This window comes from Lonchura striata, chromosome 14, assembly GCF_050655825.1.
Source record: "Lonchura striata isolate lonStrDom1 chromosome 14, ASM5065582v1, whole genome shotgun sequence".
Classification (NCBI taxonomy): domain Eukaryota; kingdom Metazoa; phylum Chordata; class Aves; order Passeriformes; family Estrildidae; genus Lonchura; species Lonchura striata.
In genome coordinates, this window is record NC_140716.1 from 6,915,816 (window position 1) to 6,935,017 (window position 19,202).

The window sequence follows — 19,202 nt, forward strand, 5'->3', positions numbered from 1 at the left end:
GCGGGATGTTCTCACGCCCTGAGCAGATGCGAGGCATTTGTGGGTTTTATTGACCATTTGCTTAAACTGCCGGCGGTTTTGCGCCCCGGCGGCGCTGGCAGCGCGATCCCGCAGGAACTGCCCCCGGCAGAGGCGGGCTGGGCGCCGCCGCGGGGGAGCGTCCCGGGGGCGCGGACACCGGAGCCGCAGCGCCGCGGGGGCAGCGCGGCCCAGCGCGCCCAGACCGCTCCCGGTTCGAGAGCCGGCCCCGGTGCCGGCCCCCGCGGCCGCCAGCATGCGGCGGCTGCTCTGCGCGCTGCTGATGCTGCTGATGCTGCTGCAGCTCGGCCGCGGTCGCTCCCCGGCCGCAGGTAAGGAGCCGCCGGTCTGCGCTGGCATCGCCGCTGCGGAGCGGGCGAGGGGTGCGGGATGCTCGGGGAGAGGGCTCAGACCTCAGGAGTGAGCTGCATCACGGGTGGGAGTGGTTCCCTGCCCGAGCCTGATAGATGTGACAAGGGATGGAAGCAGCTCTGGGCACGCTCCCACCACCCCAGACTTTATTCTCCGGCGCTGCGATCTTGGTGCCTGCAGTGAAGGGGGGGCATCCCGGGAAGCCGGGGGTCTGCTTTGCACTGCTAACCCAAAAGCTGCACGTCTGCTTCCCCCGCTCACCCCGCGCCGCGGGTCACAAGGCACCTGGGCAGCTGCTGTCCCTCGCCTGTGGGACTCGGAGAGCTCCATTCTGCAGAGAGGTCCGAAAGGCAGGAGAAATCCCTGAATTGGATGGAGTGTTTTGATGTGCCAGTCACTCCTTGGGTGACCTTGGTTTAGCCACTGAACCTCCAGCTGCTTCAGCTGTCGGGCCAGTGTGGCCCTGATTTGTAAAGCACCGTGATAACCTCCAAGGAGAAGTGCTAGATAAGCATGAGGTAGTCGGCTATTTTTTTCCCAAATTCTGCTGAAACCAAGTGGAACATAGCCTGAATCTTCCAGAGACAGGAAACCTCCCTCTGCCAGGTTACATCAAATCACAAGCATTTCTCTTTTAACTGACAAAATGGAACTCAGGGCCATTTCTTGTGCTGTAAAATGGGAACAGTGGAGTTTTTTCTCAGACAGTAGTGTTAAAGTTCATTTCTCACAGTTCTTCTGCCTCCAGAATTGTTCAACACCTGTGATCTGTAGAATAAAATGCAGGCACAAATGCCATCTCTTTCATCCCATCCCAAGCTGATGGGTGCAGAAAAGCCAGTGTAGGAGTTAGCTAGCCCCAGTTCTCCCTTCATATTAGAGGTCATGGATGAGTGAGAAATACAGTCTCTAAAGGTCAGAGATTCAGGTCCTTGGTAGCAGTCTGGTGGCTGCTGAAAGAGAGGATAATGAAAGGCATCTGCCTTAGAACCCTCCAGCTCTGCTGCTCTGCCCAGCACTGCTGATGAGAGGAGAGCCAGGCAGAACTCTGATACAGGGAAGTGACATGCTCCACGTTGGAGGCAAGCAACCAGATCCCAACTCTGCTCTGCTCCCAACTCTGTCCCAATTTACAGCTATTTTGCATTTATTTTTGTTTCGGGGCTTGGGGGTTGATTTTTTTTTTTTTAACACATGCATATTCTTTAATGCTTCTGCGCTGCTATTAAAAAAAAAAATTAATGTATTCTTTCCACAAAACTCAACACTGTCTATTGCAGTAGTTCAAGATCTGAAGTAAGTAATTTGAGTAAATATGGCAGAGAAGATAATGGTGAGTCATTCAGAGCAGCAGAGCTGGTTCAGTATCACAGGTCCTGCATTCTCATGACTTGATGTGTCATAGAATCAGAGCATGGTTTGGGTTGGAAGAGACCTTTAAAGGTCATCAAGGTCAAGCCCCTGCTACAAGCAGGGACATCTGCAACTAGATCAGGTAGCTCAGAGCCCAGTCCAATCTGACCTTGAATGTTTATACTGGGCAACCCATGCCAGAGTTTCACCACCCTCATTGTGAATATCACCTCCCTCAACCTGCTGGCTGATTTTTATGCAGCCTCATATCTTTCTTGGGTGCACATTGTTGGCTGAAGTCCACATTTTCCTCCATCAGTACTCCCAAGTCCTTCTCTATCCCTTCATCCCCCAGTCTGTACTGAATATCAGGTGTTACTCCAATCCAGATGCAGCACTTGTTCAACCCCATAAGGTTCCCATGGGCCCACTTTTTCAGCTTGTCCAGGTCCCTCTGGACAGCAACTGATCTGCCACTACGGCATGGTACATCTTTTATTTGCCTTGGGACTTTTGGTCCTTCCCTGGAAAAGGAAATTTAAGGTGGACCATAGCACATAAAATGCTTTTACTGAGTTTTTTTATGCTTACTTGTGAGGAAAGTTATATAAACTTTTCAATAGAGCTGGCAAAGGAATCTAGTGAATGAAATCTCACCTGAGTTTGAAAGTTTACATTTTTAGGAGAGAGATTAGGACACTGAGCCTCTTCCAGTAGCTGGAAATCTAGTGATCATGTTAGATCATTAGTGACAATGAACCTACAGCCAGCATCCAGCTCTGGGTATAAAACCTCATCAATGCTTTTGTGATGTTCTAGACTGAAGCTGTCTTCTACTATGAACATTTCTAGGACCCAGTCTGACATGTTGTTAACTGCTATTTATTTGAACTCATATACACATGCAATTGTTTCTGTTCCAAATATTTAAACAGTAAAAAATTATGGTGGTAGAGTCTTTTCTGGGATGAGTGTCATTGTGATTTATATAACTAGAGCTGACTAGCTAAAATGTATGATAACGCTAAATAAATGAAATTTAAAATGCCATGCAAGAAGGTTTGGTTTACTCATTTTCTTCTGCTTTCCACAGAGTTGTATAGTCTGGAAATAACCAACAATGGTCCCATCACAACGGGAGCTCAAGCTACTGTTCAGGCCAGGCTAAGAATGAAGAATGAAAATGTCACATCAAACTGGTATCACTTTAACTGGGTTTATGCTCCTCTGATTCTGATAGAGAAATCAGAGCAGCAGTTTAATTCCATAATTAATGTGACTGGTCAGTTCCCTGGCACTTTCCCCGTGTCTGTCTGGGTGACTCACAAAAACTGTTGGTTGTGTCGGCCGATTGCAAGAAACATCACGGTGCTTCAGATTACAGGTAAAATGGGGAAAATGGCTTCACAGCCTGTACCTCTCCAGGAACTCAGTATATATGCCCTTGCAGCATCAGGAAGAAAGCCAGTGTAAATATGGCTTCTGATAACAGAGTTTGATTCGTAGGCCTGTGGCTGAAGGTGGGTTTGGGTGGCATGGTGCACTTAGTACCATTACAGCCACGCTCTAGTCTCTCTATACCCAGGAAGAAAGTGTGATGCTGCCTGTGTTTTCCTCCCTCTGACACTTAGAGAAACTGAACTAGAATCCAATGCTTCAGCAGCTGCAGTTCACACATCAGCATGGGTCAGTGATGTCCAAACTCCTAGAACAATGCTTCTTCTACCTTCCAGCATTTCTAGACCTAAAGTTAGGATGACCATCAGCAGTGCAAATTTACGGCTTTTCCCTCTTGCGTGACACAGCAAATCTTAGGCCATCAGCACAGCAGAGCTTTACATTTTCTTTTAAAGCTCTGTCCAAGTGTACTGAAATTGTATCTGAAATCATGGCTGCATTTCTAAATGTTGTTAAGTGCAACTTCAGTTTTCTGGGAGTATTCGTAACCATGCATATGCTTTTTTATTTACAAATTAACAACTGGTGTGCTGTGGTTAACTAAATCTCAGGGACTGACAGCCCCATTCCAACACTAATTGCAATCACTATTTGTGCATCACCAAAAAACCTGTTAACCAGGTTTAATGAATTATTAACAGGATAAGAATCTGTTACTGGTAATCAATAGCCCATTAATTTTATAACAATCATAATACCTTTTTATTTGTAGGTTAGAGAAGATTTTTTTAGATCAGTCCTTTCCACTCATTGTCCAACAAAGAATCTGTCATAGACAAAAACATTTCTCCCTTTCTGCATTCACAGTATATAGCACTGTTATTAAGAGTAGTCAAATCTTAATTTCTGTATAAATACCTCAAACTAAGGGGGGAAAAAAGCCACATTTAAAAAACCCATAAAACAAACAAAAACCACCATCCCACACATGATGAGTATGTGTACTGGCCTGACTCTGAATCTAGATGCTTGATATTAATATCAGTTATTGTTAAATAAATAGTAAAATTTTATATTGAGCTCAATCAGTCAAGGATTATTTCTCTTAGTTCTCCTGGATGTTTTATCATGACCCATTGTATAACCCTCAATAAATATTTTCATTTCACTGCCTCATTCACATGCATGACAACACTGAGTAATAGATGTAAAATACACTTAACCACTTGGACTGGGACACAGCAAGACTTACCCAGTACACCTGAAAGAATGTTTTGATACACACACAGAGCATGCTGTGGAAGCATGCTGTCATTCTTCTGTCATATATGCTATCATTCTTCCATCACATATGTTGTCATTCTTCTTTCCCCTTTTTTGTTCTGCAGAATTTATCACAGGGAACCTCACCATAGCCCAGATAGAAGACAGCAGAGTTACCACACATGGTTCTAGTTCCTCCATGGACACTGTGACCCGAATTTCTTTCTCTCTTCATGACCCAAGCCATTATTTCAAGTCTGCATCATTTGTCTACAACTGGGATTTTGGAGATGGGTAGGTGTGGTTACTTTGTTTGCTTTAATGAGTATTCCAGATAGCTCTGATTCAGGTGTTCATCTAGAGAAAAATCCTAATAAAATCTGTTAGCTAATAGTCTGCCTGCTATGAATGTTATTTTCATCAATTTTGTGAATTCTTTTAGCATTCTCTTTAGTTTCCTTAATTAAAAATACAGAGATTCACTCTGGATCTTGTACAAATTGTCATTCTGCAGGTAATACCATAGACATAAATCCTCGTTTACATGGACATAAAGTAGAATTAGAATCACAGCCACTGGAATGTTGTCTGTAAAGAAAATATATTAGAGCTTGTCCCTTTTTAGACCAGAAATATGCAAGCACTTGGTAAAAGGCAATTTTGATTCTAAATCTCTTGCTGTTGCACACAGAGTTTACCAGATTACCAAGGAGCCCTTTGTCTACTGCAACTGCTCCTCCATGGGGAACCGCACGGTGCATCTGAAGGTCGTAGCTGAATGGGAGCAGATTGGAAACATCATACACGAAAGAGAAATCCTGCAGAAAACTGGTGATTTTACCACAGCTCTGGAGCTCTTGGGTAATTATGAAGCATGTACAGATACAATCTAGTATGCACAGATACAATCTAGGTTTGACACGGTAACACAACTTCAACATTGTTTCACGTGCAGCATCCTTCAGCGGAGTGTTTCTGCTGCAGAATTGACTGCATGCTCTTCTAGGGCAGAAAAAATGGTGGAAACACATAAAATCTTCAGTTTCTTTTTAATCTACAGATTATTTTACTGTCTTTTGTAAAAGTCTTACATACAATTCAAACAACAAAGTATTTATCGTAATTTATGCTATTGTTTGTTCAATTTACACCAGCTATCCCTAAACAATAAATCAGTTAAATCAAGCATTAGGGAAGTCTCATTGATTTGATCAGATTTGGGAGTAAATAAACACAGAATTTAAAATATAAACAATTAATAAAGTTGATGATACATATACAAAGGAATCAGACAAAAAGTCAGGAAACTTACAACATCTCTAGTGGTAGGTTTCCTTTTAGGGTGTGAGACAAATAGTTTTCTTTGTGTGACTGATGAAGCTCCAAGTCTGTGGAAGCAAAACTTCACTGGGAAACCATTGAGACTCAAGTTTACATGTGGACTGTGACATGCTGGCTTTTCATTTCTTCTCAGATGCTGTTAAAAGTATTGACATAGTGGGCTCCAGAGAGACTCATGTAATGGAAAACTTGAATTTATCTCTTCATATCAATGGCACGTAAGTAGCAAACACAACTTCTTTTCCCCCAAAATTGTTTATTTGACTGTTTTCCCCCAGTGTTTCTTAAATATAGTCTGTTGAACTCCAGAGAACAATTATTTAAAAAAAAAAAAAAACAAGACCACCTCCTTCTCCCCCAAAATACTGTTGAATATTGTATTTTCCTGACTTGAAAAGCCATGAGCTATAAGAGCCTGAAAGACCCTGCATCTTTACAGAAAAGTAGATTCCTCCTATGTAAAGCAATGCTATTTTTTTTTTTAATCTTTGTAAAGGGAATGTTAAAAGACAAGCAGCCAGAGAAATGGTGGGGGGAAATACATCTGAAAAATTCTTTCTGAAGTTTTCTCCTTCACCAATTTCCTTGTTATTAAATTGAAATATATTCCAAGTCCTGTTGCATAGCAGCAAAGCTTGACTGGCATGGGGGATTGATAGGTTTGGGGAGTGATTCTGGCAAAGTTCAGATTGCCACAAGATGAATAAGACATAGATGCCCCATGCAGCAAGGATCATAGAAAAGGTTGTGAGGATCATAGGAAGGTTGTGAGCACCTCAGTCCTAGCACAAACTCTCTCAAGTTGCAACATTAGAGCACATTGAAGTTTTGGAGTGAGCAGCACCCAAACAGAATCATTTACCAAAGGCATAAGCAGTCCCAACAGACAAAGCATCACAGTCAGCATTCAGAAAGTGAAAAGCATATTGGCAGGAATGGGAACTGGAGATGGCATCCCAGTAAAGGTGAACAGCCAAAAACCGTGACAGGCAAACCTGGGATCACTAAGAACAGGCTGGGTGACCTCCTAGTCACAGGACTGGGGCTGATGCAAGAGGAGTTTAAGATAGAGATGCAGTGACAAAGAGATGGGTTATCAAAAGCAAAGCCAGAAAATGAGTTAAACGCATCAACATGATGCTTTCTTTAGCAAAGGATGTTGTAAAGAGATAAGAAACAAAATACTAATAAAATAGGGTAAAGAAAGGCTCGGTCTGTTTTCAGAATCAAAGTCTAAAGTGCATAAGGTGAGTTCAAGAAGAATCAGTTGAAACAGGGAGCTGAACAGGTAAATAAAGTGCTTCAATTAGATGTGGTGAGAAGCCACATGGCCATGAAGTGCACTAAATTGCTTGATACAGAATAAAAACCCTTTTGTTAAAGTAAGGGAATGCTGTGTTCCTTGAAATTTACTTACATTTTCCAGCCATTAGTCCTTTTCCAGAGCTCATCTTATATTCTTTCCAGTTTCGTGTGCAGGGTGTTTTAATTAAAACAGTCTTGGGTATGCTTCAGTGGTACAGACAGTGATCTCTGTGTGAGAAGGACAAAGTAAAAACTACCTTCCCTTGGAAGTACAGGGAAAAAGATTCCTTTTATCTTTATTGAAGACGGACTATGGAGTTTTCTACAAACAGTGGCCCACTGATGACCCTTGCAGGTATTCATCTCTCAGCTGAAAGACCTGCCTTTATAGAAGCATCACAAAGAACTTTTTCATTTGTCATATGCTATAAACCAAACAACAGTGCACTTGATTATTTCTTTATTTGTATTTAAATTAACTTAATTAGTTTCAAAATTATTCTGCTATTTTAACTAAGCTGTTTACTGAATTTTTTTGCAGAGTTTTCACCTTTTTATTTTGCCTTTTTGCTCTTGTCGTTTCAGCCCACCACTGGCATTATGCTGGCTTATAAAATCCGAGTGCATTCCTCTTGAAGGTGACAAATGCCATCTGGTGGAGGTCAGTGGCTCCTGCTACAACCTCAGCCACACCTTCAGGGACGCGGGACAGTATTGCCTCAGTGTCAGGGTGGAGAACGGCGTGACAATGCTGCAGACATACCACGGGATCAAAGTGCAGCCAGCAGGTGAGGGGCAGGGAGTCTGAGCAGCACGGATTGTCCCAGACAGGTTAGGGACAAGCGTGGATTAACCAGCCTGCAGATGAGGCTTCAGGAATGTGGTGTAGATCCCTAAAATGAGAGTAATAAAAAGGGAAATGAGAATGTATAATGTGCCTGCTGTAATTGCTCTGAGCTTCTTGTGTTCTGCTGAACCCTCAGTCCCAAGAGTGTCTTGAAGCTACTAAGTACACTGGGAAGGCTGTATTACTTAAATTAAATATTTTCCCATTTAAATAGTCCACCTTTCGTAGTTCGAGGGGATAACTAGCAAAATGTATGTGTCTGTAACACTACCTTAATTAAAGTCTCAATTCTTTGTGCTTAGTTTAGTTATGGGATTCTGAGGGTAGATTTTCTAGGCTTCCATTTCATTACAAGTCAGCCCCTCCTACCAGTGACCTCAGCTGGCTCCCCCATGAGTGGTCACACATGCTCATCCTGGGTCCCTAAACCACCTGGGAGAGTGGTTAGGTGCCAAGTGAAGAGGACAGGGCACAGCCAGGCTGTGACACAGAGCAGTCACACCATGTCACTGTGAGCCACCTGTGTACAGACAGAGGAGTCACTCCAGAAGGCACTGGAGTGCATCCAGGGCTGAGTCCTCTGTGCTGGAGGCTCTTGGCTGTTGTGGAGGTGAGAGTCCTTCCCATCCTCTTGGGGTGCCACAAACACCCTGGGGAGTCAGGAGCTAACATATGTAACTGGGTGGAGGTTTTTAGGTTCTTCAATGCAAAAGAGGGCATAAAGGGAAAGACCCTTACAAACCCCTCTCCCACTCTTGAGATTTCAGAAAAACCTGGAGTGATCAGGGCTGAAAAGTTTATTCCTCCTTATACACATTCCTTCTTTTTTCTAAAAATGCTCCTAAAATTTCTCTATTATTTCCTTCTTACTGTTGCTTTTTCTGGGGTATTGTATCACTCCAGAAATGTGTCCTTGTGCTTTTTCCTAGGAATCCACCCAGCTTTCTTTGTCCTTCTCTGCACTGCTCTGGTTTCAGTGATGCTGGTACTGGTGCTGTACACGAATTTTCGAAGTCACACACAACAAAAAGACCTTGTGGAGGTATTCAGTTACTCTTACTTTGAGCTGGGGTAGTAATTAGGTAACTTTCAGCCATGAAAAGTATCTGATATGAAAGGCTCTTCAATCCCCAGACAAACAGAGTTGGGGGGAGAATTTCCCTGGTAATTGTGATCTGCTCCACAAAAAAAACCCCAAAAAACCCCCAAAACAATCCAAGCAGTGCAGGCAAATTAAGAAACAGCCATGCTTCTTGCTTGGTGCAGAGAATTCTAAGTGGCCAGAATAATAATGGACAGTGTTTTAATATTCCCAAGTAGATGCTTGCATTGAAGTATGCATTCCAGAGGATCTGCCTCAGAGTAGTTACATGAAAGAAAGCAAAGAGACAGTGCAAGAGGATACAGGATAATAAAAAATGAGGAGTATGTTACCTAAAGCAGCCCTAAATTGTTACCTACCTACCTTGTATGTGGCCTTCATCTCCCCAGCTCCCTGTCATTTCTAATATACTTTCACTTGCTACAAAAGGTGTTTGCAATAAGCATAAGTTCTTAAATCAAAAGTAACTTTCATGGTGCTGTAGAAAGTAACTAATACCCTTTACACTGTGCCACAATATAAATTATATACCTCTAGAGACACTGTCTATAAGCCATGTGCACAGCAGGTATTAATCTGAGGTCTATTTGAAGTTAGTGACGAGTGAAAATTGTTGAGAACCAAGTGCCATTTGTAACCCAATGTGTTCTTGCTGGACTTGAGCCAGTGGGAACTGAACTAAGAATTATTTTTTTGATGTTCCTTTCCCAGGTAGCTGACTTTGACTTTTCTCCACTGTCCGATGAACGCCGGTCTAATCGTTCCAAGTCAGGCTGTGGCCCAGTATGTTGCAGATCATGTTTTCTTCAATCATCAAAAGAAGCTGCCTGGGAGAGTCATGAACTTCTACATTCACTTTACAAGCCAGTCAAAATGTACACACTGTGAAGAACACAATTGCACTTTGGTTGCACTAACTGTCTAACTTTTTCACTTAGGCTAAGTCAAAAGCCTGGTGCTGCATGAATGGTTTGGTTTTGCCAATGCAATGAGGTTCACCACTTTAAGTCTAGCACTTGAGTACTTCATTTTCTGAACCTAAAAAGAACAAGAAACACTGTAAAAGTAGCTTTGTATTTTTAACTTATACGGGTGTGTACATTTACAGCTGTAAATGCAACATTTTATTCTTATGAAAGATTATTTTATGTGCAGGTTTGCTAAATTCACTACCTCTTGTAATTTCTCTGTTCCTTCTGTTCTCTGTTTCAAAGAAGAAAATGCTTAAGACAAACATACCTCCTTTCCTATGTATAACAACATTACTGGAAATGGAAGTCACCCAAAATACTGTTGAATGTGTATTTCTTTTGTCAAGGAACTGATGTGTCTGGGTTGAAAACAGAGGAGGGGTTTCCAATGAAGGAGACAACCTAATTATGTTGTTCTTTTTCCTGTCTTAAAAGACCCCTTTTTAAGCTAATAGAGTTGTATCAGACTGCAGTGGTAGTGACATACTCATCTGTTAGACAGTATTTTGGTCCTGCAGAAACCTCCACATGTCCACCACTTTCTAAAATAGAATACCACTTTAATCTGTTAAGAAGATTTTTTTTCTTAGGCTATTTGTGCTTCTTTCAGACCTCATATTGCTCCCCATTTAGCCACCAAAGGTCCTCTTCATAAAAAATGCAACAATAAGTACCTCAAAGCTGTTCAGCAAAACATATTTAAAATGATTGGAAGATAATAGTCTGAATGTGAGGGGATTTACCATGACGTTTTTGAGGTACTCTTCTCACATGTTCAACTTCCATGCTCCCTCAGAGGAGCCCAGAGCTTCAGTTTTTCTGTGAAAGAAATTACATGACCCTGAATTAACTTGATACATTTAAAATAGAATAGGATCATGTAAGATAACAAATCCTATAAACCCAAGTTTTTGTCAAAAGGTCCCTTCCAAAGCAGAACTTCTTTCAGCTTTTTTTCCTGAGAAATGGTATTTCTAAGCAAGCTTGTTGATTGAAAGTGGTGTTCTTTGTATTTTTTCTCCGTGCTCTGGTATCAAACTCTTATCTTCAGCCATATTCAGTTACTGCTAAGAATGTGTCTCTCTTTAGCAAAGAAGCTACTGTGCCTGTGAGCTTCAGATTGTTTATTCCTGAGATCCCAGCCCTCTGAGCCACTGCCAAAGGCAGTGACTTGTTCTGGGATGTCAGTGTAGTTTGTAAATGGCTACATAGTCCTTGGGCAGTGGAAAGAAGAGATTTCTGATATGCAAAATGCAGGTCAGTGACAGAGTCCCGAGACAGACTGCACAGGGGTTTCTGCAGCCAGAATTTCGTTTGGGCTTCTTTTATTACATTTGTGAAAGACATGTGGCCCTTGCTGTTGTAATACACTTAAAGACCACCCATTGACATGTTAATGGATGTGTAAAAAGCCCTTTCTTCTCCATATTGTACTGCTAGCAAAGACAATATCTGTGAGAGCAGACTCAGTTATAGATACATGAAACTGGCATCCTTTGGGGGTCATTTGAAAGGAACAAGACTTGCCCCTTTTTGAATTAATACCCAGGTGATCCAGAGTGTCATAGGTACTTAGGACATAAACTTTGCTGCTTTGGGTTTTTGCATTTGTGTTCTCCTCCATATGTTCCAGCCAAGATACAACTCATCATGACAAACCTGGCAAAGTAGGCATCAACCCCCATCAAAAAAGTGGGACATGGAGTTAGAGATACAAAAGACAGGACTAAGAAAATCCCAGATTTCCTATTAAGAAAACCAGAGCCAATGTCCTTCAGAAGAATATTGTCTTTTATTCTCTGCCTAGAGTGAAGAAAGGATGGCAAATGAATCAAATTATTCAGGAGGGTAGAAAAGATAAAGTGCTGCAAAGAATTCAACACTATCAAATACTGGAAGACACTTCTTCAAGAGCAGAAAAGAATAGAGGTTAGAAAGAAAGATATCTCTGGCAAAAAAATAAGCAGTGGAGAAAGTGCACTTAAAAGGGTATGTCAAGAAGCAAATTAACCAAGAAAATTTAAACAGCCTTAGCAAATTGAAATATAAGTACGAGAAATAGTCACACGAATATGTTCTTGAATACAATATAAAACTGCTTCCTGTACAAAAGACTGATCTGTAGGTTTGATAAATGCATCTGAAACTGAAGACAAAAGGTAATTGAGCAGTTCAGGATATAGCAATAAGATTAGTGGGACGTAGCAAGGATCAGTAAGAGGATTCATTTTGTTAACCTTAGAATTCAATGACCTGAAAAAGGAATGTTCAGCACAAGGATCAGACTCACTGATTCAAAACAAGAGTCCAGTGAGTGCAAAGCCAAAGAGCCATTAAATTCAGGTGATAAGCAAGAGTGTGGGCAGATTAAAAAATGTATGTAATGAGAACTTTTTATAAGGAAATGCATTTGAGCACAGAAATGTTCTGGAAATGCACAGTAGAAAAAAAACACAGCAAAGAAAAAGAACTTCTGTTAGTTACTCTGTAATTTGTCATATAAACAATGGTGTTGGTTTGTGCAGTAATTGTGAGGACAAATCAGCCTTTTATCTTAAAAGCAGAGAACAAGGTTCTGTGGCTGAATGGGTCAAGGCTGAATTTTGTCTTTCCTCTCTGGAAAGATTACACAGCCCAAGCTGTGAGCACAGTTTGAAGACATGAGGCCTCTATAGCATTTGCTAGGTGCTGTAGAACAGAAGTTTTCTCAGCAAAAGGAAAGTGAATAACTTTATATTTAAATGCTCAGCTTTATTATTAGATAATCAGCCAACACTTCACCTTGATTTTTGTGCCAGTTTCCGTGGAAACTGAAATGCCATCCTGCAGCTGTCACAAAATTGCTCAGATCCTGCAGATCTCGGCTTTGACAGCACACCGTGCACTACAAATGTGGATTTTTAAATTGCAGCCATGAAAGTGGGGAACACAGACGTTTCAGAAACTTCTTTCAGAGCTGGGTATACTCATCACCAGCATGTGTCATTCCTACAGCAGTGTGCACCAAGACAGCAGTCACAGCTGATCTTGGAATCATGAAATCATAGAATGGCCTGAGTTGGAAGGGACCTTAAAGATCATTTTGTTCCACACCCCTGCCATTGTTGCACTAGACCAGGTTGCTGCAAGTCCCATCCAACTTTTACAGGGCATTTACAGGGATGGGGCATCCACAACTCTGGGCCTGTGTCAGGGCCTCAAGACCCTCAGAGTAAACAATCCTTTTCTGATGTCTAAACTAAACCTCCTCTCTGTCAGTTTGAAGCCATTCTGCCTTGTCCTGTCACTACATGTTCTTCTTTCTTGTCATCTCCCTTCAGGCAGGGGAATTCAGGTCACTCCAAAGCCTTCCCTTTTCCAGGCTGAACAATCCCACTTCTCTCAGCCTTTCCCCACAGCTGAGTTGCTCCATTCCTGTGATCACCACGGTGATCTCCTCTGGAGTCATCCAACAGCTCCAAGTCCTTCCTCTGCAGGTGGGGTCTCACCTGAGGGGTGCAGAATCTCCTGACTCTCTCTGGTGTTTTATCAAATACTGCAGCTGTACAACTGTCACAACTACAGGAGCAAATACTAGAGCATGAGGGAAAGAATAGCCCAGCCAAATAATTTTCTAATGCATTTACTCACAGCAGTCTTGGGAGGCAGAGAAGTGATATTATCACTGTTCGCAGGAGGCAGAAGGGAGCCATGCAGAGATATGGAGCTTGCTCAAGCACAGGCAGCTGCAAATACCTGCATAAAATTCAAGATTAAAAAGATTATGACCATCTACCAAATCTTGTCCTTCTCTTGTAAATGATATAACTTTTCTATTTTTTAATTGATGGGTTTAATTCATTTAAATTAATTGGTTTTATTTAATCATAACTAGTGTATTAATTATATTCAATGTGTTAAAAATCACTTTTAGCCAAAATTTAGCATGAGCAGGTATTGGGGGAATAGACTTGGGAAAATTACAGAAACTTTTTTTGCTAAGCTAACTTTGATATGCTTCAATGAGCAAGGCCTGGGAGAGAGTGATGTATTGCTGAAACTGGATACAAGAAGTGAAGAATTTATGGACTACAAAGATGTTTTTCAGGAACCAGAAAGTAAAGAAGAAGATAACAAAGACTCAGTATATTTGTGTTGGAAAATCGCTGCTGGAGGAAAACAGATACTTAAAAAGACTAAAAATATGAATTAGCAGGAACAGTGAGATATCCATAACCAAGAGAGGACAGAATACTAATTAAAGAACTAATTGTGTGATTTGAAATCAGTGAACATTAATCTCTTAGTTTGCTAAAAATATACAAACAGGTGAAGAAGTTTTGTATCAGCATCTTGTGTGGAGGCTGGAAAATTTTGTCGGCCACACAGACACACACACAGACACACACACGGGTACACACACAGACACACACACGGGTACACACACAGACACATACACAGGCACACACACACAGACAAAGACACACACAGACTCACACACACAGACACACAGATGCAGACACACACACAGACTCACACAGGCACACACACACAGGCACACTCACAGACACACACACAGATTCACACACAGACACACACACACACACAGACTCACACAGACATACAGACATACACAGGCACACACAGACACACAGACTCCACACACAGACACACACACACACAAACACAGACTCACACAGACACACAGACACACACACACAGGCACACATGCAGACACACAAAGACACACACAGACACACACACAGACTCACACACACACAGACTCACACACACAGGCACACACACACACACAGGCACACACACACAGACTCACACACACAGACACACACAGGCACACACACACACAGACTCACGCACACATAGTCACACACACACACACAGATTCACACACAGACACACACACACAGACACACACAGGCACACACACACACACACACAGGCACACACACACAGACTCATGCACACATACTCACACACACACACACACAGACACACACAGGCACACACACACACACACACACAGAGGCACACACACACACACACAGAGGCACACACACACACACTCCTCCTGAGCTCGGGAAGAGCAGCACCCTCCTCGCTGGCTCTACAGGCGCCGTCGGAGCGTGTCTGTCCCGAGGTTTAGGCCGCGCTGTTTACGGAGTTCGCTCCTCGGCCGGCAGGGGGCGCGCGCCGCGCGGGGATCGCCTCAGCCGCCGGGCGCCATGGCCGCCGCACGGCCGGGCCGGGCTGAGGGGCGTCCGCCGGCCCGAAAGCAGCGGCGAGGGCAGAGCGGCTCCCCGTGCCGCCCTGAGACCACACGCGGGGTCATCACTGTGCCGAAATGCTGTCCTGCCCAGCGCAAGGCTTGTGACGGACGGATGGATATGGATGGACTGAGTGCTGTGCGCTCCCCAGAGAGAATTTCCTGTTCAGCGCGCTTGGATGCCCCATCCCACCAAACCTCGGAGGGACACGCTGCGTGATCAGGAGCTGGAGGGACAAGGTCCATCCTGTGGGCAGCTTCACTCTCCGTGGAGGAGGGTGGCTGTGAATTCCAGAACCACTGATGCTGGGAACAAGATCAAGTCCAGCAGTTCCCCGGCACCTCCAAGGCCATAACTGAACCACATCCCCAAGTGCCACATTCAGACATCTTTTAAAGCCCTCCAGGCATGGGGACTCCACTGCCTTCCCGGGCAGCCTGTTCCAGTGCTTGACAACCTTTTGGTGAAGAAGTTTTTCCTAACATCCAATTAAAACCTTTTTTAGTGCAATTTGAGGCCATTTCCTCTTGTCCCATCATTTTTCACTTGGAGAAGTAGTGATGTTAGTGGAGTTTGAATCTACAATGATATAAATTAAGGAAAACAATGAAAGCAACCCACAGAATAAAACACAGCTGAGTGTAAACATTTATGGAAATCACCTGAAGGTGCCCATGACTTCAGTGGAAGGTCCCAGAAACAGGGAAGCAGAAGGAGCAACAAATAGGAACGTTCTGATTTAATAACTCTGTAAGATTGGCCCTTTGTGGTAATATAATTTAGGACTTTGTCATTTAAGGAATCTTTTCAGGCAGAATTAAGATACAAAATGAGAATAGACCACAGCAATAAAAGTTCTCTTATCTGATCAAAAGCATGCACTTAATAAAAAAACCCCTAATATTATCCCATAGGTTTTTAATGTCTTTCAGTCGCCTGTCCTTAATCTAGTCTTCTTTCATTATATGCAAAGTACTTAGAATATTTTGAATAAAATTAAAAAGGAAAAAATAATCTAAAAATCTAAATGCACTTGCTAATTAAATAGCAGTGCCCTTACTTCCATTCAGGCAATCTCGATAAATCACAGTCTTCCCATACTAATTAACTTCAAGTTTAATGGATTTCTCTCACCACCACGAGCTATGTAACAAAACACAACATGCTCAACTTTACAAAAACAAGTCAATATTGAAACTGGTCACTTGATTCTGCTCCAGCAGAGCACTCAAACACGTGTGTAAGTGCAAACACAGGAGGAACAGCTCCCTGTGGTGCTGCAAAGTGCCCGATGGACAGGTGAGCAGCAGAAAAGCCAGTGCTCAGGACCACACTGAACATGTGCAGTGAGCTCCTGCACCTGCAGACCTCATGTCTAATGCAAAACCACACTTTTTAGCCACTAGCAGGTTCTTTCCACCCACACTGAATTCATTTGCAATGAATCCAGAGTATTTTCATGGGTCACAGGGGACTGGTTTATGACAGGCAGCGTGGCCTGTTCTCTGCCATCCCAGGCAAGTGCTCCATGCGGGAACACTGCAGCCACAAACGTGGATTGAGCTGCACTTCTGAACTGAACCCCATCAACACAGAACAGCTCCTGGGAGGCTCTATTTGCATGTTAGACTGTTTTTATTGTATTTAGTCAGACCATTAAAGTAAGATATTTCTATTACTAAATTATCTATTTATTGAGTTAGTAAAGATTACCAGAAAGTAAGTTTGAGTTAAAACATTGTGAAAACATGACAGCAGTCACACAGGACAGAATCAGAAAATGAATGCAGCCCCTGATCCTGAGGAAGAGAGATGGGTCAGTATAGTCTCCCTGAGCCACCAGGGAAACACTTTGAGTTTTGAATCTGAAATTACTCCAGGCAGCTCCACCTGTGGAATTTTGAGTTGAGTGATTTTTTTCCCCTTTAGTGACAATAGGATATCAATGCTCTACCCTGTCAAAAAAACTGTAAGATTCCACTTACGGGTAAAATGATTCATACTTGGTAAATGAGTGTTTCATATCACAGGTCCACCTCCACAGCTGAAGTGAGACATCCATTTCCCAGAGATACCTCAGATAGGACCTGCATTCTGAACAATCCCCAAGACCAATCCAGACCACACAGCTTGGATGGGGAGGGGGGAAACTTCCATAGCAAGCTGATTTGCAAATAGCAATTATTTTATTCAGGTACTGTTATCTTTTCTGTTCTGATCATTCTTTCTCTTTGGCTTGTTAATAAGTAGTGGGGAAAACCTGCTTGCAGACAGGAAGACACCATATAATTAAAGGTAAAGCATTCTATTTAATTCTGTAGGAAAAACATCCATTTTCCTAATACAGTGTGTGAAATGTGAAAAATCAGGTAAGCAGTGCATACATTTTTTATTAGCATGAGGACCCTGAACTATTACTAATGAAGTACAGAAAGAAAAGACAGGACTCAGTGGGAAAATACCATCCATTAAATGTCTCCCTGGGGATCAAATGACACTTACAATTGAAAGACATTAACTACCTCCTACATTTCAATTGGTTACCAGCAGGATGCCTATTTGTAGAGATTTGTGCTGCCTGTACTCTGTTAGTGTTAGATGCCACATTAATATTTCCTGACCTTTGCAGTAGATATTGCCCCCTTTCTTTGACAGACCAGAAGCCTGATTTTGCCTTTTACAACTGTTGATCCTGTTAAAGAATGAACACAAGAGCAACTCTGTGAGTGTGCAGGGGTCTGCTGAAGCCAATAGACCTGCTGAACGTGTTCTGAATGTTTTCTGATACACGTTCCCCTTTACAACAAGGCTTCCCAGGTTCTTTTTGTAAAAGCCTACCTGCCTTTTACTAAATGCCTATCACCAAAGATCAAAAGGCTTTTGAAATATTTCCCCTAAGAAAAGTGAAAAATAAGAACTTATAAATTCATTCATTTCAAAACTGATTAATCAAAAGCAGCTCTTTGATCAGTAAAGGAAGTCCTTGGTTCCAAAACAATGAGCACTTTAATAGGAACGACTGCACCTCTCTGGGTGTGTTGTCCTTGAGGCGTGTGTTGGGCTCTCTTGGGTGTCACCACCAGGACACCAAGGCACATCAACTTTTTATTATTGTACCACTTGAAAACTCAACACCTTCTTCCCATGCCTCTGCATCTGTTGCCTCCATTTAGCTTCACACTATGTGGTAAGGTTTGCATTAGAGCTCCTTGTGGTTTTATTTACATATATATGTGTGTATGTGTGTATAGATACACATATCCAGGCATATACATGTATTCCTGCAGTATCTACTGCCATTCAAATGAGAAATGTGCAGTGATTTCTTCCTGCAGTGGATTTTATGTGACTCCTATAAAAAAAATATAATAAAAACAAAACTGTAGTCACAAATAGAAGAGATTAAGCAGCAATGTCAGAGAGGAGAGATTAAAGATCCCACATCTGCAGATGTTTGCAGCTGCTGACAGTCCTGTGATTTAAAGACCTGTTCTCCCATGTCACTGCAGCACAGGCAAATGTCTGCCACATATAACCATCAAGATATTCTACCTTTAAAGCCTATTTTTGATCAAATGGAGCCTGTTCAATACTTGTCATACCCATTGCAGAGATGGTCACAGTTGGGTAACAGGTGAACTGAAAGTGTCCTCTAGAGTACAGAACCCTTCAGGACAGAAAGGGCAATGAGGACACTCAACAACCACACTAAGCCATCAGGAATTCACCCCTTGCATGTTGCTTTTTAGGAGTTACTACAAGATGATGAATTGCCAGTGACTTTGGGGAGGGTCACAGGGGCAATAGGAAAGCAGTGGATATAAGTTCTTAACATATATGTTATAGGATATTGTTATAAACAGCCAGCATTCTGCTGGTTTTCATACCACAGAACATAGATGTGCACATTATGTAAAAGTGAAATAATTCCTGGGGACTGACTGTTGTGTAAGGTGAAACAACTCCCA

The 19,202-nt window shown here is 42.4% G+C and overlaps 1 protein-coding gene and 1 long non-coding RNA gene across 3 annotated transcripts in view; one reads left to right on the top strand and one right to left on the bottom strand.

Moving 5' to 3' along the window:
* The first annotated feature begins 215 nt into the window (after positions 1–215).
* Positions 216–10,287, top strand: TMEM130 (transmembrane protein 130). The gene is made up of 8 exons (XM_021539655.4): positions 216–350; positions 2,837–3,127; positions 4,530–4,698; positions 5,096–5,265; positions 5,879–5,963; positions 7,636–7,838; positions 8,827–8,939; positions 9,711–10,287. Exons 1-8 carry the CDS (start codon positions 275–277, stop codon positions 9,885–9,887), a joined length of 1,284 nt encoding a protein of 427 aa, XP_021395330.3. The 5' UTR covers positions 216–274; the 3' UTR covers positions 9,888–10,287.
* Positions 5,264–19,202, bottom strand: part of LOC146766072 (uncharacterized) — a 46,933-nt gene continuing 32,994 nt past the window's right edge. The window contains exons 2-6 of one of the 2 annotated variants that reach the window (XR_014958403.1): positions 13,601–13,705; positions 10,714–10,789; positions 7,601–7,943; positions 7,163–7,278; positions 5,264–5,881 (exon numbers count right to left, since the gene is read on the bottom strand). This is a non-coding gene — a long non-coding RNA (uncharacterized LOC146766072). The remainder of the gene's footprint in view (positions 5,882–7,162; positions 7,279–7,600; positions 7,944–10,713; positions 10,790–13,600; positions 13,706–19,202) is intronic. The other variant, XR_014958404.1, reaches the window with a different exon arrangement.

What these genes read in the sequence shown, in the direction of transcription:
- TMEM130 (XM_021539655.4), top strand. Translation starts at nt 275, where the DNA reads ATGCGGCGGCTGCTCTGCGCGCTGCTGATGCTGCTGATGCTGCTGCAG. An exon ending in TCTCTTCATATCAATGGCAC is followed by an intron (nt 5,964 to 7,635) that starts GTAAGTAGCAAA and finishes TTGTCGTTTCAG; the next exon opens with CCCACCACTGGCATTATGCT. An exon ending in AACAAAAAGACCTTGTGGAG is followed by an intron (nt 8,940 to 9,710) that starts GTATTCAGTTAC and finishes TTCCTTTCCCAG; the next exon opens with GTAGCTGACTTTGACTTTTC.